This window comes from Priapulus caudatus, unplaced genomic scaffold (assembly GCF_000485595.1).
Source record: "Priapulus caudatus unplaced genomic scaffold, Priapulus_caudatus-5.0.1 Scaffold727, whole genome shotgun sequence".
Lineage (NCBI taxonomy): Eukaryota > Metazoa > Priapulida > Priapulimorpha > Priapulimorphida > Priapulidae > Priapulus > Priapulus caudatus.
The window spans coordinates 94,812-117,415 of record NW_014577788.1 but is presented as its reverse complement, the minus strand read 5'-3'; the positions used below and the strand labels follow the sequence as shown (position 1 = coordinate 117,415).

Sequence of the window (22,604 nt, the reverse complement as noted above, 5' to 3'; positions counted from 1 at the left end):
AACATCAAGAGTAGATAACATAACATATATATCTTATATTATCTACTCTTGCTAACATCAGTTTAAGAAAGGCAGCGGTTAGTTTTGGACCTAGATTCTCCGTTTTGGATTTGAGCATGGTATGGCTCGACTCCTGGGCCCGACCAATATATATATTCTAAGAAAAACGAGTGCTTGATCGGGTCCGACCACTGATCTCTACTATATTAACTGGATAGCTCTTAGCCTATCAAATGTGACACCACCGCGCCACCGGCCGCCATCTTGCAACCACTCCTTAAAGCTGAATCTGCCGGTCTGTGCCCCACAACATTTCAAATGAAAAATAAGAAAATGCGACTTATTCTATTATTCAAATTAGCATGAAAAAAAACTTTGATCAATACTTAAGAGATCATATAAATATGGATATGTATATATCTAGTATATATATCTATATGTTCTCTTTCATTCTAGCTGTATATATCTAGATATATACATATCCATATTTATATAATCTCTTAAGTATTGATCAAAGTTTTTTTTCATGCTAATTTGAATAATAGAATAAGTCGCATTTTCTTATTTTTCATTTGAAATGTTGTGGGGCCCAGACCGGCAGATTCAGCTTTGAGGAGTGGTTGCAAGATGGCGGCAGGTGGCGCGGTGGCGTCACATTCACGTTGAGCGTGGATAGGCTAAGAGCTATCCAGTTAGTATAGTAGAGATCAGTGGGTCCGACTGAGTGAAATACTTGTCAGATACAGGCCGAGCGGCAAAACATACCGTTTTTTGAATAAGGCAACTTTTGCAAAAAGGGCACTTTGCGTGGGAAGGAGAGGGGGCGCCCCCCCCCCTGGATCCGCCCCTGCTCTGTAGCCATGTGAAGTTAGCGTAGCCATAAAACATGGTAAGTCATAGTTTTCATGCTCATAATACGATACTTAACGTCTTCATTTATGTTAAAGAAATGTTATGTTTTGTTCTTTATTGTCAAAAATGTCAAAATAATATTGGTCCAGTAAAATTTAGTCCGGTCCAGTAAATTTTGCTGGCTTGGTGGACCGAAGGTCCAGTGTTTAGAAATTTCATTCGTGAAGACTGCATGGTCCTCAAAAAGTGCTTCGAAGTCACCCGTCAGACCTGGGATGCAACTTGTGCGGCATCCTCGAGGCATGTTGTTCCTAGATGATTTCTTGATCATCTTTATGAAGGTGTCATAGTTAGTAGGTGGAGCAGGCAGGTGCCAGACTGCATCACCGAGTTCTTTAGCCAATTTCCCCCAATTAGCCTTCTTCAGGTTGAAACGTCGGCGGAAAGGTACCGATCGAGGTGTAACTACGGCGTTAACTTTAAGCCCAATGGGCCGGTGTTGGGAGTGTGGTATTGGGTCCAGGACAACCTTCTCACATTGGCCAGCAATGCTGGTAGAAACAAACACCAGGTCAGGGTTGTATCCACGCCTCCATCTGGAACTGTTGAAAGAGCAGGGGAGCTTTGCGTCATGTATAAGCGACAGCTGATTCACATCTGACCAGCTTTCCACAAGTGCACCATTTTCGTCTGTTTCTGCATATCCCCAGGTAACATTATGGCTATTGAAATCTCCTATAACCACATTGATACGGCCATCAGTAGCCTGGCGAGGAAGGTCGAATATCTCAGGTGGCGGTTTATAAATTATAGACAGAGCTGACAGAGATCCCCATGAGCTCGATGGTAAGAGCTTCAATGTTAGCATCGTCTGATAGAGAAGACTTATCCACAGTTAGCCCATTACGTACAAAAATCGCACTTCCGTATAGATTATGTGGTCTCTCTGCTATAAGGGTCATTCCGGGGATTTGTGGGCGATTGCGTGAAGGTCCGCGTTGTGTCTCCTGAAGGCAAAGAATGTCACATTTGTTTCTCACACACAGGTCAGCCAGAAGATCTTGTTTGGCGCCTGAGAGACCTTCAATGTTGGATGAGATGATACTCAGTGCCGGCCCTGATATTGTGATAAGGGCCCGTGCTGTCGACACTGAGACTTGCCATCTTGTTGGTCATGAGACATAATGAGGTATAGTGTCTACTAGCTGAAACTTGCTGTATGCACTGTAGCTAATGCAGTGCATTGATTCAATGGTAACTTACCTTGGTCAGATATAGTTGTACAAGACAGCAAATTTTAACCAGTATTTTAATGGCTATAGCATCACGAATCAGGAATAAACAGAGAATAAACTCATGTTGTTATCTACTCCTGATAATGTGAATAATTCAACTTAAAACATGGTAAGTCATAGTTTTCATGCTCATAATACGATACTTAACGTCTTCATTTATGTTAAAGAAATGTTATACGAATTTGTTACTTATCTAGACTTTACATTGTTGTTTTAGCTGAGCTTGAGTTATGTTAGGTAATACGCGCACTGTATAAAAGTAGATTCATGTATATGCTGATGTACTGAATATGGAATCGTTTGTAAATTACAGTAATCTAAAGAGCGAAGTAATAAACAACTAAAGCACAAAACCGACTCTCAGGAATTACTGAGGTTACGAGAGTCTAAGCGCTACAACATTACATGTTTTGCACAAGAATTATAATCAGGCCAAATGGAGACAGTCTTAAAGGAAGCTAAATCTGCCGCATCAGATGACTCGGCAGCACCTGACACGAGGGGTGCAGAAAGCGGTCAAGGGACGGACGTATGTGGAGCTGAGGGTCGTGGCGCTCGTCCTAAAAGGCAGACAGAGAAGGGGAGATTATTCTCCATTGAAACTAAAAAGAAAAGAAGAAATAAGACGTTCAGCAAGGTAGACAGCAGGACGGAGCGAATGAAAAAACTTCTAGCTGAACATGTAGAGTATGGTGCTATGAAAGATGAGTACAGCCAATGGATGGCAAGCTATGAAGAGTTTTTCAACGCTCACGACGAATATTGTGCCCTGCTGGATGATGAAGAACGAGATAATTATTACGAAGAATGGTTTAATGAAAGGGACCAGTGCCTACGATCGTTTAAGTCTACAGTTGAAGATTGGTTCAGTCGCAGGAAAAAGAATGTTCGGCTGAAACAGTCGAGTGGGCATTTCAGAGAGGACGACAACCAATCCATTATCAGTGGGATATCGTCAGTAAGGTCTAGGCGGTCAAAGGCCAGCTGCAGCGCATCACTCGCCAATTCCGTATCATCTGCTAGGGTGTTAGCTGAACAAAAGAGAGCGGAACTACTAGCGAGGGTCTCCATGTCAAAGAAGAGACAAGCTTTGGAGCAGGCGAAACTGCAGCTGAAGTTTGATGAAGAGGAGTTGGAGCTTGCTGCAGGGATTGCTATAGAAGAAGCAAAATGTGCCGCACTTAATCGCCTGGAAATCGCAGACAATGCTAGCGTTCAGCAGTCAATGCCGGCCTTGAACCCGAATGCTCCGCAGTTTGCTTCAGTTATGCACAGGCATTTACAGAAACCAGCCTCTGAAATTAAACGGTTTGATGGCAATCTAATGGATTACCGCAAGTTCATGAGACAATTCAACAGCAAGGTGGTCCTCAACACAGATACAGATGAGGAAAGAATGAATTTCCTGGAGCAGTATACGGGAGAAGAAGCCAACAGGATAGTGTCTGGTTTCAGTCACCTGGACGCAAGGCAGGGATATCAGGCAGCTATGAAAGAACTTGAAGAGCGATATGGCGATGTGGAAGTGATAGCTAATGCATTCATTAGAAAAGCCCTGACATGGCCTACGATCAAAGCAGATGACGCCAAGGCATTGGGTGATTTTTCCATCTTCTTAACAGAGTGCGAGAATGCCGTTCTAAGTATAGAAGCTGTGAAAGTACTCGAGTACCCGGATAATATGAGGAAACTCTTGATGAAGTTGCCGTATTACTTCCACGACAAATGGCGAGGTATCGTCCTACAGACAAAAGAAAACCACGGTGTTGTAAAGTTCCACCAGTTGGTACAGCTCGTAAAACAGGAGGCAAAGAAAGCAAATGATCCCATGTATGGGAAGGCTGCACTTAACGAGGCGCACCATAGAAATTACAGTAATTATAGCGAAGCATGCCGCAGCCAGAAAACGTCTAGTTCTGCACGCTCGAGAGCAAGCTTTGCTACTAATATCACTGATGTATACACAGCTAAAGGAAGTTCCTTCAACAGTCCGTGCACTTACTGTGGGGCTGACCAGCATGTTCTTGAATCTTGCCAGCAGTTGGTCATGCTGCCGTCACGAGAAAGAATAGATTTTCTAAGGTCAAAGGGTCTCTGTTTTGGATGTCTTAAGCCTGGACATCAACGGAGGGAATGTCGGATGATAGCATCGTGCTCGCATTGCAATGGACGTCATCCGAGTGTGCTGCATACTTCCTGGACACGACCACCGGTGGATAAGGTAGCCATTCGACCCAATGGCAAGGTGAAGGTAGAGAGAAAGGATGTGGTAGGAGCGTACGTTGCTGCAAATGCCTGTAATCGTCGTATAACCGGTGAAGGAGAGTGTACCATGGCAGTTATACCAGTGAGAGTGAAAATGAAGAATGGCTTGAAATCGGTTGATACGTATGCTTTCCTGGACCCGGGCAGTAGCGTTACGTTTTGTACTGAAGACCTGTTACGTGAGATCGGCGGTAGTGGAAGAAAGATGAAGATAACTCTGGACACGATGGGCGTGCCTCATACGATGTCTACATATACTGTAAAAGGCATTGAAGTCTGTGACCTGCAAGCAGAGTTTGAAGTATGCTTGCCTAAGACATATACGAATGTTAGAATGCCCGTGTCTAAGTGTCACATTCCTACTCAAGTGGACATAGCGCATTGGCCGCACCTGAAAGGTATAAACCTTCCTGAGATTCAGGGCGAAATCGGATTACTCATAGGAAACAATGTTCCTGATGCTTACACTCCACTGGAAATAAGAACAGGTCCTTCTGGCAGTCCACATGCAACGAAGACACGTCTAGGCTGGGTTGTGTGGAATGTAGTGCGTGGAGTAGATGTCACAGCAGTCAGTGAACACCCTAACCGGTTCCTGGTCAACAGAGTCGAAGTTATACGAGAGATGGATGAGATGAAGAAGCTTGATCATCTCGTTAGAAGCTCGATCAATTTTGACTTTCCTGAAAGTATAACTGATGATAAGAAAGAAGACTCGCAAGAAGATAAGAGGTTCAGAGAAAAGGTTAGCAGCTCAATTAGACTAGTGGATGGCCATTATGAGATCCGCTTGCCATTTCGTAAAGATGACGAAGTCCTGCCGAACAATAGAGCTCAAGCAATGCAGCGGCTTAAGAGCCTAAAGAAGAAATTGGAGAAGGACATGCAGTTCCAATCTGACTACAAAGATTTCATGTCCTCCATTCTTGAGAAGGGCTATGCAGAGAAGGTACCTGAAGGGGAGCTGCACAAGAATGATGGAAGAGAGTGGTATATACCCCACCATGGTGTATACCACCCCAAAAAGCCAGGGAAAATTCGAGTTGTCTTCGACTGCACTGCTACACACCAAGGGGTATCACTTAACAGTCGACTGTTACAGGGTCCTGATCTGACCAATAGCCTGATTGGAGTCTTGCTCCGTTTTAGACAAGAAAAAGTTGCTGTAATGGCTGATATTGAAGCCATGTTCTACCAAGTTAAAGTGTCCACGGAAGATACAAACGCTACCAATTCAGTTAAAGCTAAGTCTGACTATAGAGGGAGACTCACGCATGTAATCACATGACTGGTAGTACTTCATACAGGTATGCCAGGTGGCTGGCTGACGTGTGAGGCTGGTGGAGAAGGCAAGGCAGCGTGCCACAGTGGCAAATATGTTAAGTTAGTGTACTCTGTAGCTATGTGAAGTTAGCGTAGCCATAAAACATGGTAAGTCATAGTTTTCATGCTCATAATACGATACTTAACGTCTTCATTTATGTTAAAGAAATGTTATTAAAACATGGTAAGTCATAGTTTTCATGCTCATAATACGATACTTAACGTCTTCATTTATGTTAAAGAAATGTTATACGAATTTGTTACTTATCTTTACATTGTTGTTTTAGCTGAGCTTGAGTTATGTTAGGTAATACGCGCACTGTGTAAACGTAGATTCATGTATATGCTGATGTACTGAATAGGGAATCGTTTGTAAATTACAGTAATCTAAAGAGCGAAGTAATAAACGATTAAAGCAGAAAACCGACTCTGAGGAATTACTGAGTCTAAGCGCTACATGGAACATAAGATATTTGTTAATTAACATGTACTTTTAAAACATATGCCGGTAACTGTCAATGGGTACCGATAATCCTTACTATAAACAGGCTAATCTTGTGTGTGTGTGTGTGTGTGTGTGTGTGTGTGTGTGTGTGTGTGTGTGTGTGCGTGCGTGTGTGCGTGCGTGCGTGCGTGCGTGCGTGCGTGCGTGGTTTTTTTAAATCGCTTTTCTCCGTGATTGTTCACTCTAGGATAGCCATTAGATGTAACCTTGCACGCTGAATGTCATGGGCACATTAGATTTGACCTCCGAGGTCATCCAAGCCAAAACACGGGGGAAACGGGAAAATATACTGGCCCCTGCAGCCAGCGCTCCAGCAGCAGCGGCAAATACTGGCCCTGCTTGTAGCGCGGCCTGCAGCAGCCAATACTGGCCCTGGGCGCGGCTGCAGCAGCAGCAGCGCAGCAGCAGCCAGCAAATACTCGCCCTGCTGCATGCGCGCCCTGACCGGCGGCGCAATTACCTGGCCCTTGCTGCAGCGCGCCCATGCAGCGCGCGCCCATGCGCAACAATTTACTGGCCCGTGTCGCAAGCAAGATTCAAACAACAGTCGAATAGTGCGGCGAGCCAAACCCGATTTCTGGGCGGAACTGCCACTGAGAGTCTGACCGTTTTTCTTTCTTTGTGATTTTTGTTAGACTAGGTGTCATGGTCGTTCCTTTCTAGGTAGATTCGACCATCCCGTCCTCTAGCAATTTTCTGTATTAACCTTTTGTGTGCGAGAGCGTCAACGCTCAAAAATTGGCCGAAAATTAGGCACCGTGTGCGGGAACAAAAGTCTACTAAGATCTTCGTTGCTGTTTTTAAGCTAATGGCATGTGACACTCAAATGTTGGCTATTTAGCAGCTCTTTCTACCTGATTCGATTGAATAATCGAGGTCACTAGAGGTCAAAAGGTCACACATTATCTGAAACCTTTCTCGCAAATCCTGAATATTGCTTTTCTAGCTCGCCGCTGCCTTGGCTGCCAAGACACACAGGCTCTATTGGTGCTTTTTACCCCTAAATTGGTTCCAAGGAGATGCCCTGCTATCATTTTACCGGCATGTTCACAATATGTGTTGATGTTGGGCGACAAACTCTTACCATAGAGACAAGCTGATGTGCTGAAATACTGTTTTTATTACCAAAGTTGATAACGCTACAGTAATCGGATCTGTCGGATCTAGAGCAACCCTTAATTGCTCACGTACCTATATTTGCACACTGGGGAAGTTCAAGGAGGTTAGTCTGGATTGGTGGCATAATTTTGCCAACTTAACAGGGTCAAAGGTCATACAAGTCAAGTTAACTGCAGTCAGTTGTTTTTATTAACAGACTGGCATCATTTTAAAATACCAGCCCACTAGGTTTTCGTGTTTTTTTAAAACTAATTTCATTATACGATTGATCTTTTCATAAGTAGGCATGACTCATGTCAAATGTTGGCAGCTCGTCTACTTTGTCTTACAGGCAAATTAGAATATGGGGAGTCCATTCTCTCGGTAAGAAGTGTTTCATATCCAACTCTAACCATAGCCCTCTCTCGCCTCAATGCTGTAAGCAAGCTCTCCAACAGTTGTTATCCGCCAGAGCTAGAGATGGTGCAATTGACCCATTGGCCCTGCAACCACCCAGAAGCGGATCTGTATCGTAATAACTGGGCAATTGGCCAAAGGAGGTCAATGTTCCAGGACTCCGTTATTGGAGACGATGGAGGAATTTGAAACAAATGGCCAGACAGAGGTTTTCTGGCCATTCCCAAGAGCGGTTGTTCATGGACTTGTGAGGAAGCAGGAGTATCCATATGGGACACAGATTACGGACCTTTAAGATGCATTTATGCACGGGTCATTGGAGACTGCATTCCACTTCGCGGGATATTTGATATTAAGCAATGTTCTCTCCACATGAACTCTGCACCAGTGTCCACATTGATGTTTCCCACTGACATGTGGATGAGGCATTGCCACAACCAAGTCCAGCTAAAGAAGAGTCCGAGGCCGCTCAAGTTAGAGTACTCGAGTTAGAAACAAAAGAACAGGCGATGACTGTGTGATGGATGATGACGGTTCTGCTTTGCTTTGGCGTGATCTACTGCGCCGAAGGCGCTCGTCAGTTGAGGATTATGTTTCAACATGTGAAGGAAGTATTCAAAGACTCTTGAAGGTTATGAGGTGTACCTAGTTATTCGTGTTCATTACAGAGATTTTAGCCGACGAATCTTGTGGCCAGGGGAGGAGAGAGCGCCGGCCGCCAGTGGTAGAGTCTTCCATCTGGCAAGCTTTAAGACAACCCTGCCAGCCACGAAGTTGGAGCTGCTGTCCTGAAAACAAGAACAGATCATCAGATTCATCTATGTCATGAACTGTCTCAGGACCAGGATTTCACACAACCGGCCCCGTGCATACACCCGCTGTTATTCGACAGCGGAAGAGCAACCACTCCACTTTAAATTCAATGATGGATCAGAGACGTCATGACCTCACCAATGACCCATGAGGAGCGGGCACTATTATTGTCAACTCAGTATTGCGGAGCTGCAGTAGAGATTTGGGGATCATATGAAGTGAATGTCTGATGACCACACGCATGTGTTTGTCCTACTGTCTCTATTATGATCTCGAAGTGACCACTCAAGTGAGTCCCAGTCATTTGGAATTACCAGTGAGAGGTGGCGTAGGACGGTGATTTGACTTTGGTGAGGACAGCAAAACATACCAGATGCTCGGCTCAACAGTCTTCTTCAAGCTCACGCCCTTTCAGGTTGCGACACGGTTGCAGCTACTTCGAAAATTGGTAACTCGAAATATAAGTCAGAGTTCTCTAGGGCTGCACCGTGTGTCTGCAGGTTGGATGCCGTAAGCTGCCTGAACTGCTGAGTCTACAACCAGGCACACATTCGTCTTGCAGACGTTTGCGTTGGCCAGAAAAATGGACATGTCACCGGCGTTGGATTCGCTTTGGTCTGCTAAAATGGGGCAAGGGCGGTCACCTGTCTCCAAACTATGTTCACTGCCACCTACGACTGAGAGATGATAAGGTGCACACTACAAGCATTTCTTTGGCGATTCACTCAGGAAACACCCCTCTGTTGACCTGAGGAATTTGGCCATGGATGAAGGAAACAAGGACAGCCAAGACTACTCTACACCTGTCAGCTTTCAGAACTGCCTTTTGTGCCCCAGGAATATATCGCTTCGCTTGTAAATGTGGGTTGTTCTGGTGTCGTCCCTGCCTCAAGAAAGTTGTTCATGCGAGCAAAGTATTGCGTCAGCTTAACCATGCACGATGTTTTGTGCTTGCTACGCATTGGCTTGTCTTAGGCGAGCGCTGATGGCTAGAGTTGGGAACTGAACACTTTTACAACAATGCGGGACTACCATTTCTTTTAGTTCGCTGGCGATAGTTAGACGAAGTGCCACATTTTGAGACATAGGTGCCTTAGTTTATGAAAATATCAAGATTCATGAGATTTGCATTTAAAACGAAATATAATGGACTACCTATGGGCCATGGTCAGCGGCGGGGCCAGGACAGCCAGTCGTTATAAAATGGAATGCCGTCAGTTTAATTCAAAACACTGACTGCCAGTTAACTTGTGTACTTGTATGACCTTTTTGACCCTGTAAGCTTTGGGGCAAAATATGCTCACAATCTTAGGGATAGTCCTCTTGGCTTTCCCATTGCCATATTGTGGGTATCGTGGTTCAGCCATTGGTTGCTTCTAGATGCGACTATTCTGATTACTGTAGCGTTATTCACTTTTTGGTATAAAACGCTTTTTTAGCATTCACTTGATCTTTCTTTTTGTAATAGGTTTGGTCACCTTCAACATATTTTGAACATGGGGCGGTTTCATGATAGCCAGGGCATCTCCTTGACAATTTAGGGGTAAAAAGCACCATTTAGAGCTGTTCGTGGCCAAGACAGGCGGTTGCTAAAGCGCATATTTAGATTTCGATGGAAGGTAAACATTTGTACCTTTTGAACTTTAGTGCCTTATTATTCACATATCATTAGACAGACGCTCTTAATACCACATTTTGAGGTGGTCACATGATCTATTAGCTTACAACAACGATCTATAGACTTTTTGTTTCCCCACCCCTATTTTCGCCATTTTTTAGTTGGACCGCTCTTCACACAAAAGGAGTTAACTATACGAAAATTTGCAAGGGTCGAACGGCGTGGTATCCACCTAGACAAGTGTAGACCAGACACCTAGCTCTCAAGAATCAGCAAAGCAACCACTTTAACTTCAGTGCAGGGTTGACCCATGGCTACCCGGACTAAAAACAGGCTTCAGGCACTGACTTGCCTTTACTGTAACTCAGTAGCAGTAGATATGCATCAAATAAATCGTATACATAAGCTAGATATACATAGTAATAGATATAGGTAGTAGAGAGATAGATTGCATACATACATACCTACATACATAATTATTTTCGTACGTACGTACGTACGTCGCACGCCAGCCACGCACGCACGCACGCACGCGACGCACGCCACGCCGCACGCACGCGCGGCACGCCGCAAAACACACACACACCCACATACACCACACCACTCACACCACACACACCACCACACAATCCCACACACACACACACACACCATAATACATACATACTCATCATTACATACATCACATACATACATACATCTACGTAACTACCATAACATACCTACCATACTACGATTAAATCATACATACATACATAAGACATACATATACATACATACATCTACCATACCATACATATTAGCATACTAACAGTCGATAGTGGATTATGTAATATACTAGGATATCTATATGAGGAGGAGAGGAGAGAGAGAGAGAGAGAGAGAGATGAGAGCAGAGAAGAAAAGAGAGGGGAGCGAGAGAGAGAGAGAGGAGAGAGAGAGAGATTGACAGATAGATAAATAGATAAATATATAGATAGATAGATATATAGATAGATATTTTTTGGGTATTTTTCTTTCAACCAAGTGGTCACCAACTGAGCGTTTATTTCCCGGGCAACACCGGGTTTTATTGTTTCTGTTTTCTTTTCAGTTGCATGAAATATTTAACTTCAACTGTGTCACTTACATGAAGTTTATATTTTAAGGCAAGATTTGGTGGTTGTACGGGTATATCTGCTAGTATAACTAAATCAGAATATAACGGGTTGAAATTGGAAAAAACGTGAATAAATGACAAAACTTGCGTAACCGCTTTTCGAGATCGGCTCATGTGAGATCAGACACGTCATGTTCCCTCTCAAGGTCATTCTGAAATTGAAGAGTTAAAATTGTTGTTTTGTGTCGACCCTCTAATTATAAATCTGTTGTTTACACTAACCATTATTTAAAGAATAACATCATAGACAAGACTGTCTGTTATTTTAAACATCTCGTCAGCAAATTCAACCGACATTTGTCGTATGCTAAAGACGACATGGTAGAGTATTTGTCGTAGTTGAAGTTTGTCGTGAGGAATTCGCGTGTGCTTTTCCTCTGCTGTAATGGAAGACAATGAGCACGGCCGATCATACGGCATTAAAGCAAAGAGTGACATTTGCCGCACTCGCAGCGAAACCTGGGGCTAATGCGCGTTTTCCGGTTCTAAACATTAATAAGTGAAAATTTAGAGTACACGGTAAATGTCACGCGTTGAAATAGATGTTTACCAGTCGGCTGTGCGCTCACCCTTGTTCTCAGCTGCGGTCTGTTCTGCGAGCATTCTCCGTAGAAAGTTAAACATCTTCTGCCTGTGGTCGTTGTCGTTGAACGATGGCGGTGAGTCGTCCTGATTCAGGGACGCTTGAAGAGAATGAAAGCAGACGAGAAGAATGTCAGACGGTCATTTTTACCGCGCTTGTTGTACGACTGCAAGTTGCTTGGCACGTGCGCATCTTTACTCGAAAATGCATACAAACAGTGGGAAATGACCAACGCGCAACAAACTTCCAAAACGTTATAAAACAAAACGCTATGATGAGATCTAAAACGCTTGCCAAATATTTCGATTAAATTAATAGACATTCTGACGCATTGTGATGTCATTGGGCTATTGAATTTATGCTTTCGTACATTTCTATTGTTAACTATTCATGAAAAAATTAATAAGAAAGACCTTACTGACAGTTTCCGTTCCGTATTAAGTTGTTTCTAACAGTGATTATATATTGAACTTTCTATAATAGTATTCTTAAACACGTGTACTTACAGATCATGTCAATTGGTACGTGATCCGCGATTGTGTTTTCATCGCGTTTGCCATGTCCCTTCAGACCGGTATCTGAACGATAGAATGACTACATTGTAGACGCTTCGCGACATCATTATATATACTAATGACTTACGAATTATTAATAATTAAAGTATCTGTGTCTGGTATTTGCCATTAGGCGCACTACGTTTCGATAGTGTGTTTGTTCGTTGTTCATGTTCGATTTACTGTTTCATACGAACTATACTCGAGCCCCGACTCTCACGACACACGCTTACCTACACGTCCATAGAATAAAATAATAGTAAATAAAAAAGAATTGTATTAACAACCAACGTTTTAATGTTTATGTACACTATGTCGCCTGATAATCCACGTGAATGTCGTTCAATTACTGCTCAATAACACATAATGTCACCACACTCACACCACTGAACAGAAACGAACAAACGCATGTTAAAAAAGATCTAATAAACAGTGGCGTATGTGCGGTACGATTGTCTGTTTTAGAGAAGTATTTGAATGGAATTTCCGTGAAATTACCAGACAATACAGAGTACATAAACATCATGATTTTGGTAGTAAATGCAATTTGTGTTTATTTGCTATCATTCTATTATTGAGATGACCGATATGCCTGTGTATAGGCCAGCTCGTTACGTGGGCAAAAATTAATATGGTCCGAAGCTGAACGGTCAAAATTGAATGTGGTCTGGAACAAAAATGCTTCCGTCGAATAGGTAGTCCGAAATATATTACGCGTTGGGAATAGTTACCCTTTCTCACAAAACATGCAGCAGAATTATACATATACGCTTATAATGATTATAATGTGAGTTTGCTGTTTTAAAAGTATGGACACTCTACGAGAGTTTAATTAAACAAATATAAGACGATAAACACCAATTTATTCCAGCAATAGATTCAAAATGAGTGACAAAGTTGACTCGTGAATACACTTCACGGATTAGCTGGTGAATACGGTTACCTCCGGCATCTTACAGCCCTCTTAGTCTTCACTAATAATTAGATAATAGCTGGCTAATTAGATTGTTTGTTTGACAGAATGAACTTCTTTGACAGTCTTACTCCATTGCGTGTGGTTATTTGATCATGCATGGGGATTTTTTCAAAATTATCACACAATGGTTTTATTAACAATTAATAATCACGGAGTTGAAAAGAATAACATCATACAAATATTTCACAGTATAACAAGCAGTCACTGAGTGATTTAAACATAATTAGTGATTAAACATCGCGTAGTGCCACCTGGTGGCGATAACGTGGACAAGAAATGCGTTTTGTCGCCTGTAATGTATAATCAGTCAGTGAGCTTATTTCGCTACAACTTGACATATCAACTAAACTGTCAAAGAATAAAAATTACAAATGTTATAATTTTAGGGGGACTTACTATAGACAATCCATTGAGCTCTCTTTGGCAGGATGTAGTAACCTATATGATAAAGAAAGTTAGCTTTAATCATTAAATAAAATAAAAACTTTATAGAAAATAGGAGGCAAACGGTAGGAACATTTTATTTACTGATCAAAAATTCAACATTCACTTATATTAAAAAATATTTACCCAAATATTTCATGGGATATCATCATAATTATTAACAATTAAAAGCGCAATGAGTGTAACGGGCGCAAATGCCCTAGAATAGCACGGCGTCGTAGTGTCAAAGGGTAGCAGAAGGAATGGCGTCAGCCATAACACAACTCAGCAGTAGTTAATGTTACATCATGATATATAAGGCGCTACTATATATAACATCAAGAGCGTATAAAGAAGGCCTTCTTTATCTGCTCTTGATAACATGCGTTGTATGTACACTAGTTTTATCGCTATTCGGCGATGAACATTCGACGTAGGCGTTTGCAAAATACGTTAATTATAAATGGGACTTCGACTTATGTCGTGTATATTTTGTTAACTTAGCATGTACCACGACTAAGATATAATTTCTCAGAAAACGAGTCTAAATGTTGCAGAAATGTTAAGCGGCAATATTATTGATGTGTAAGCATACCCTTAGCACCGTCCACTTCGTTTTCGGTTTTGATCCATCGATCATGCTGACGACAAACAGAAATTATGTGAATGTTATTTATTTACTGCGTCCAACACGTAAACGTTTACAATAGTAATGTTCCATGTAAATCGCATACATTTAGTTGCACCTGCGTTGAAACGTGTAAATTCTACTATCGATAATCGTAAAAATCGATTCTTTTCTTGTATAAATAAACCAGTAAATACTTGTACAAAATGTCAACTTATTAAATTGAGAATTTAACCAATTCGCCATGATCCTTTTATAAAATGCAAGTTATAACTTTGACGAATTTGACCCATTCGTAATGTTATATATATAAACTCAATAATACTCGATTAGAAGAATACGATGGAATAAATCAGATTTAACACGTACGGGTTGCGCTGTCGTCCTTGGTGGTGACGTCATTAGGAGAACAGCCACGCACAACAGTAATGCTCTCAAAATATGTTCAGACATTCTATCTCGGGGTATCGTTGCTGCTTTAATATTTCTATCGTCTGCCTGCGGAAGCGAAGGCGGGGAAAAGGTCGTCATTATCGTATTATTAAATCGTCGTCGTTATTAAAAGTCGTCATTATCGTAGATAGGCTGTCGGCCGTGCTCGCATCTCACTCAAGTAAATTTCTTGGCCGCCTCATCGTTTATCAATTCTTAAATGCAATTAGCGGAGAATGAGAGCTCGCAAACGCTCGCAAACGCCATCCGCCCCTCATCGACAAATGTCATCATGCTAATCTGCAGATAGATAGATAGATAGATAGATAGATAGATAGACGCATGGATAGATAGATAGATAGATAGTTGCCTTGGCCAAGAACAGGCTCTAATGGTGCTTTTTACCCCTAAATTTGTTCAAGGAGATGCCCTGCTATCATTTTAAACCGCCCATGTTCAAATATGTTGAATGTTGACCAAACTATTACAAAAGAAAGACAAGTGATGTGCTAAAATAGCTGTTTTTATTACCCAAAAGTTGATAACGCTTACAGTAATCGGATCTGTCGATCTAGAGCAACCATATTGCTCCACGTACCACATATTGCAATGGGGAAAGTCAAGAGGCTTAGTCCTAGATTGTGGCATATTTTGCCAAACTTACAGGGTCAAAGGTCATACAAGTACACAAGTTAACTGCAGTCAGTTGTTTTGATTAACAGACTGGCATCATTTTAAATAACCAGCCCATAGGTTTCGTTTTTTTTAAATAAATTCTCATTAATACTTGATCTTTTCATAAAGTAGGCATGCTCTATGTCAAATGTTGGCACTCGTCTACTATTGTCTCAGGCGAAATAAAGAATATGGTAGTCCCATTTTTGGTAAGAAGTGTTTCAGTTCCAACTCTAACCATCAGCCCTCTCTAGAACAATCAATGCTGTAGCAAGCACAAAACATTGTTATCCGCAGAAAGCTAGAGATGTGCATTGACCCCATGGACCCTGCAAACCACCCAGAAGGGATAGTATCGTAAATTAACTGGGCAAATTGGCAAAGCTGAGGTCAATGTCCAGAACTCCGTTCATATTGGAAAGAAACAGATGGAGGAATTTGAAACAAAATGGCCAGACAGGTTTTATGGAACCATTCCCAAGAGGGTTGTTACAATGACTGTGAGGAAGCAGGGAGTATCCATTGGGGACAACAAGATTACGGACTTAAATGCCATTTATGCACGGGTCATTGGACTGCTATCCACTTCGCGGGATATTGATATTAAGCATGTTCTCTCCCATGAACTTGCACCAGTGCCAACATTGATGTTTACCACTGATGGGATGAGGATTGCCACAAACAAGTCACAGCTAAAGAAGAGTCTCCAAGTAGAAGTATCGAGTAGAAAAACAGGCATGACTGATGTGATGGTGATGGACGGTTCTGCTTTGCTTTGGGTGATCTACTGGCCAAAGGGTGGTACAGTTGAGGATTATGTTTCAAATGTGAAGGAACGTATTCAAAGACTCTTGAAGGATTATGAGGTGTACCTAGTATTCGACCATTACAGAGATTTTAGCACGAAATCTGTGGCCAGGGGAGGAAGAGAGGCCGGCGCCAGTAGAGTCTTCCATCTCAAGCTTAAGACAACCCTGCCAGCACAGAAAGTTGGACTGACTGTCACTGAAAACAAGAAACAGATCATCCAGATCATCTATGATGAACTGTCTCAGGACAGGATCTTCCACACAAACAGCACCGGCATACACAAGCTAGTTATCACAGCGGAAAGCAACACTCCACTTGAAATTCAAAATGATGGGATCAGAAGACGTCATGACCTCACAATGACCCATGAGGAAGCGGACAATATTATTGTCCAACAAGTATTGCGGTGCAGTAGAGAAGGGAAATCCATTAAAGTGATGTCTGATGACACAGATGTGTTTGTCCTACTAGTCTACTATTATGATCGAAGTGACCACAAAGTCCCAGTCATTATGGAATTACCAGTGAAAGGTAGGACGGTGATTGACATTGGTGAGACAGCAAAAAAACACCAGATGATCGCTCAAAATCTCCTTCAAGCTCACGCCCTTTCAGGTTGCGACACGGTTGCCACATACTTCGAAATTGGTAACGAAACTGTAATCAGAGTTCTTAGGGCTGGCCACACCTTGTCTGCAGTTGGTGACGTAACTGCTGAACTTGCTGATGTCTACAACCAAGCCACAACATTCGTATCAGCTTGCTATGGCAAGAAAAATGGACATGTCACAGGTTCGCATTCAGCTTTGGTCTGCTAAAAATGGCAAGGGCGTCACCTCGTCTCCCAAACTATGTTCACTGCCACCTACGACTGAAGAATGTAAAACGTGCACACTACCAAGCCATTCTTTGGCGATCACTTCAGGAAAACAATCCCCCTCTGTTGGACCTAGAGGAATTTGGATGGATGAAGGAAAAGGACACAAAGACACTCACACCTGTCACGCTTCCAGAAAATGCCTTTTGTGCCCCAGAATATATCCTTCGCTTGATGAAATGTGGTTGTTCTGGTGATCGTCCATGCTCAAGAAAGTGTTCATGCAGCAAAGATATTGGTCACTTACCATGCACGATGTTTTGTGCTTGCTACAGCATTGGTTGTTCTAGAGAAGGCTGATGGCTAGAGTTGGAACTGAAACACTTCTTACCAAAAATGGGACTACCATATTCTTTATTTCGCCTGAGACAATAGTAGACGAGTGCCAACATTTGACATAGAGCATGCCTAGTTTATGAAAATATCAAGTATTAATGAGAATTCATTTAAAAAAAAACGAAATATAATGGAGCTACCTATGGGCTGGTTATTTAAAATGATGCCAGTCAGTTAATCAAAACAACTGACTGCAGTTAACTTGTGTACTTGTATGACCTTTGACCCTGTAAGTTTGGCAAAATATGCCACAATCTAGGACTAAGCCTCTTGACTTTCCCCATTGCAATATGTGGTACGTGGAGCAATATGGTTGCTCTAGATCGACATATCTGATTACTGTAAGCGTTATCAACTTTTGGGTAATAAAAACAGCTATTTTAGCACATCACTTGTCTTTCTTTTGTAATAGGTTGGTCAACATTCAACATATTTGAACATGGGCGGTTTAAAATGATAGCAGGGCATCTCCTTGAACAAATTTAGGGGTAAAAAGCACCATTAGAGCCTGTTCTTGGCCAAGACAGGGGTGCTAAAAGCAATATTTAAGATTTCGAGGAAGGTAAAACATTTGTAACCTTTTGACCTTTAGTGACCTTATTATTCACCTATCATTAGAAAGAGCTCTTAAATACCAACATTTTGAGTGGTCACATGATCTATTAGCTTTAAAAACAACAGATCTACTAGACTTTTTGTTTTCCCCACCCCTAATTTTTCGCCAATTTTTTAGTTGACGCTCTCAACACAAAAGGGTTAATATAGAAAATTGCTCAAGGGTGACGGGTGGTCATCCACCTAGAAAGTGAAGACCAACACCTAGTCTACAAGAATCAGCAAAGAAAAAACTTTAACTCTCAGTGCAGGGTATGACCCCATGGCTCCCGGACTAATTGGAACATTAGACTGGAACAACAAGTCGTTGAGAACGAGTTGGAATCAGCCACGGCGACGTTTGGTGTCAGTCTAGTACATACAAGATGGCGATTGTCATTCCCAGGGCTTGCAGTGCACTGAACGTAATGCAACGAACAACAACATGAAACAAGAAAACAAGTACGGCATTCTGCATACTAGGTCTCTCTCTCTCTCACACACATACACTAACTCTCTCTCTCTTATCTAATTCCTATCTATCTATCTATTGCTATCCTGTCTGTCTATTATCTATCTATCTATCTATCTATCTATCATCTATCTTATCTATTATCCTATCTATCTATCTATCTATCTATCTGATCTTACTCTATCTATCTATCTTACCTATCTATCTATTATCTATCCATGCGTCTATCTAATCTATCTATCTATCTTATTATCTATCTGCAGATTATGCATGCATTGAGATTTGTCGATGAGGGCGCCGGATGCTGCGTTTGCGAGCTGTTTGCGAGCTCTCAGTTCTCGCCTAATTGCCATTAAGAATTTGATAAACGATAGGCGGCCAGAAACTTTACTTGAGTGTAGCGATGCTGAGCACGGCCGACAGCCTATCTACGATAATGACGACTTTTAATATCGCGACGACCTTTATAATACGATAATGACGACCTTTTCCCGCCTTCGGCTTCCGCGGCAGATCGATAGAAATCATTAAGAGGCCAGCAACGATACCCGAGATAGAATGTTCTGAACATATTTTGAGAGCATTATCCGTTTGTGCCGTGGCTGTTCTCCTAATGACGTTCACCACAAGGACGACAGCGCAACCCGTTACGTGTTAAATACCTGATTTATTCATCGTATTCTTCTATCGAGTATTATTGACGTTTATATATATAACATTTACGAATCGAGTCATTCGTCAAGGGTTATAAGCTTGCATTTTATAAAAGGATTCACTGGCGAATTGGTTAAATTCTCATTTATAGATTCGACATTTTGTACAAGATATTTACTTGGTTTATTTTATTACAAGAAAAAGCAATCGCCATTTTTACGATTATCCGATTAGCTAGAATTTACAGTTTCAACGCAGCGTGCAACTTAAATGTATGCGGATTTAACATGGAACATTATATTATAAACGTTTACGTGTTGGGACGCAGCTGAAATACAATAACATTCACTAATTTCGGTTTTGTCGTCAGCATGATCGATGGATCAAAACGCAAAACGAAGTGGACGTGCTATAGGCGTATTGCTTACACATCAATAATATATGCCGCTTAAACATTTCTGCCAACATTTAGACTCGTTTTTCTGCAGAAATTATTATCTTAGTGTGCGGCGTACATTGCCATAAGTTAAGCAAAATATATACACGACATAAGTCGAAGGTCCCTTATTTTTCTATAATTAACGTTTTGCAAACGCCGAGCGTCGAATGTTCTGGGTCATCGGACGAATAGCGATAAAACTAGTGTAATACAACGCCATGTTATCAGAGCCAGATAAGTAAGCGCCTTCTTTTATACGCTTCTTTGATTGTATATATAGTTAGCGCCTTATATATCATGAATGCTAACATTAACTACTGCTGAGTTGTGTTATGCTTGCACGCATTCCTTCTTGTACCTTTGCATAACGACGCCGTGCTTATTCTATTTTTTTTTTTTTGCTTTTTTTTTTTTTCTTTTTCGGGTTTGGCCCCGTTACACTCATTGCCGCTTCTTAATTGCTTTATTATGATGAATATCCATGGTAATATCTTTGGGGCGTAAATATTTTTTAATATAAGTGAAATGTTGAATTTTTTGTTAGGTAAATAAACATGCTTCCTTTACCGTTTGCTCCCTATTTTCTATAATAGTTTTTATTATTATTTAATGATTAAAGCTAACTTTCTTTGATCATATAGGTTACTACATCCTGCCAAAAGAGAGCTCAATGGGATTGTCTTAGTAAAGTCCCCCTAAAATTATAACATTTAGCTAATATTTTATTCTTTGAACAGTTTAGTTGAAGGTTTGATCAAGTTTGCTAAGCGAAATAGCTCATGACTGATATTAGTACATTACAGGCGAAAAACGCATTTCTTGTCCCGTTAATCGCCACCAGGTGGCACTACGGCGATTGTTTAATCACTAATTATGTTTCAAATCACTACAGTGACGTAGCTTTGTTTACTGTGAAAATTTAGTATGATGTTATTCTTTTCAACTCGTGAATTCATCTAATTGCTTTATAAAACCATTTGTGATTAAATTTTGAAAAATCACCAATGCATGATCAAAATACCACACGCAATGGAGCTAAGGACTGCTTTCAAAGAAGCTTCATTCTGCTCAAGAACAAACAATTAATTAGCCAGCTTATTATCTAATTATTAGTGAAGACTAAGAGGGCTGTAAGTGCGGAGGTGAACCTAATTCACCAGCTAATCCGTGAAGTGTATTCACGAGTGTCAACCTTTATGTCACTTCATTTTTGAATGCTTTATTGCTGGAATAAATTCGTGCTTTATTCGTGCTTATATGTTGTTTAATTAAACCTCTTCGTAGAGTGTCCATAATATTTAAAAACAGCAAACTCACATTATAATCATTATAAGCGTATATGTATAATTTGGCTTTGCATGTTTGTGAGAAAGTGGTAACTATTCCCAAGCGTAACTATATTTCGGACTACCGATTCGACGGAACCATTTTTGTTCCAGAACCACACATTCAATTTTTGCCGCTTTACGTTCGGACCATATTATATCTTTTTGCCCCACGTACACGAAGTGTGCTATTACACGGACATATCAGGTCATGCTCAATAATGAATTATACAATTAACACAAATTGCATTTACTACCAAAACATGATGTTTATGTACTCTGTATTGATCTGGTAATTCTCTATCGTATGATAATCCATTCAATACTTCTCTAAAAAAGACAATCGCTACCGCACATACGCCAGCTGTTTATTAATCTTTTTTTAACATGGCGTTTGTTCGTTTCTGCTTCAGTGGTGTGAGTGTGGCTGACATTATGTGTTATTGGCCACAGTAAATTTGAACGACATTCACGTGGATTATTCAGGCGCGACATACGTGACATAAACATTAAAAACGTTGGTTTGTTAATCAATTCTTTTTTATTTACTATTATTTTATTCTAATGGGACTAAGGTAGCTTGACCGCCGTGAGGCGTTGTGTCGTTGCAGAGTCGGGAGCTCGAGTATTAGTTCGTATGATGAACAGTAAATCGAACATGCAAACAACGAAACAAAACACGCACTATCGAAACTCGATAGTGCCGCCTAATGGCAAATACCAGGTACCAGATACTTTAATTATTAATATCGTACAGTTCATTAGGTATATATATATTGATGTCGCGATAGCACGTCGTTAACAATTGTAGGCATTCTATCGTTAGGATACCGGTCTGAAGGGACACTAGGCCAAAACAGCAGCTGAAAACACAACTCGCGGATCACGTACCAGATGACATGATCTGTAAGTACACGTGCTTCATAAGGAATATATTATAGCAAAGTATATCTATAATATCCGACTGTTTAGAAACAACTTACATAGCGGAAGCGCGAAACTGATCAGTAAGGTCTATTTTTCATTATTTTTCATGAATACGTTAAACAATAGAAATGTACGAAAAGCCATAAAATTTCATAGCAATGACAATCACAATGGCGTTCAGGAATGTCTATTAATTATAAATCGAAATATTTTTGGCAAGCGTTTTAGATCTCATCATTAGACGTTTTGCTTTTTATAACGTTTTTGGAAGTTTTGTTGCGCGTTGGTCAATTTCCACTGTTATGTATGCCATTTTCGAGTTAAAGATTCGCCACGTGCCAAGCAACTTGCAGTCGCGTACAACTAAGCGCTCGGAACAAATGACCGTCTGACATTCATTCTCGTCTGCTTTCATTTCTCTTCAAAGGTCCCTGAATTCAGGACGAACTCACCGCCATCGCCTTCAAACGGACAACGACCGACAGGCAGATGATTGTTATAACTTTCTACGGAGAATGCTCGCCAGAACATTGGACCGCAGCATGAGAACAAGA

At 41.2% G+C, this 22,604-nt stretch overlaps 2 protein-coding genes across 2 annotated transcripts in view; one reads left to right on the top strand and one right to left on the bottom strand.

Moving 5' to 3' along the window:
* Window positions 1–2,583: 2,583 nt before the first annotated feature.
* LOC106813111 lies at window positions 2,584–5,700 on the top strand. The gene has a single exon (XM_014817167.1). It carries the CDS (start codon window positions 2,584–2,586, stop codon window positions 5,698–5,700), a length of 3,117 nt encoding a protein of 1,038 aa, XP_014672653.1.
* A 5,567-nt stretch (window positions 5,701–11,267) lies between these two features.
* The window catches only part of LOC106813112, a 13,241-nt gene continuing 1,904 nt past the window's right edge, over window positions 11,268–22,604 (bottom strand). The window contains exons 2-7 of the mRNA XM_014817168.1: window positions 14,879–15,007; window positions 14,477–14,522; window positions 13,855–13,896; window positions 12,435–12,506; window positions 11,915–12,028; window positions 11,268–11,497 (exon numbers count right to left, since the gene is read on the bottom strand). Coding sequence (XP_014672654.1) covers window positions 11,493–11,497; window positions 11,915–12,028; window positions 12,435–12,506; window positions 13,855–13,896; window positions 14,477–14,522; window positions 14,879–14,962 — 363 coding nt within the window. The 5' untranslated portion in view covers window positions 14,963–15,007 and the 3' untranslated portion in view covers window positions 11,268–11,492. The remainder of the gene's footprint in view (window positions 11,498–11,914; window positions 12,029–12,434; window positions 12,507–13,854; window positions 13,897–14,476; window positions 14,523–14,878; window positions 15,008–22,604) is intronic.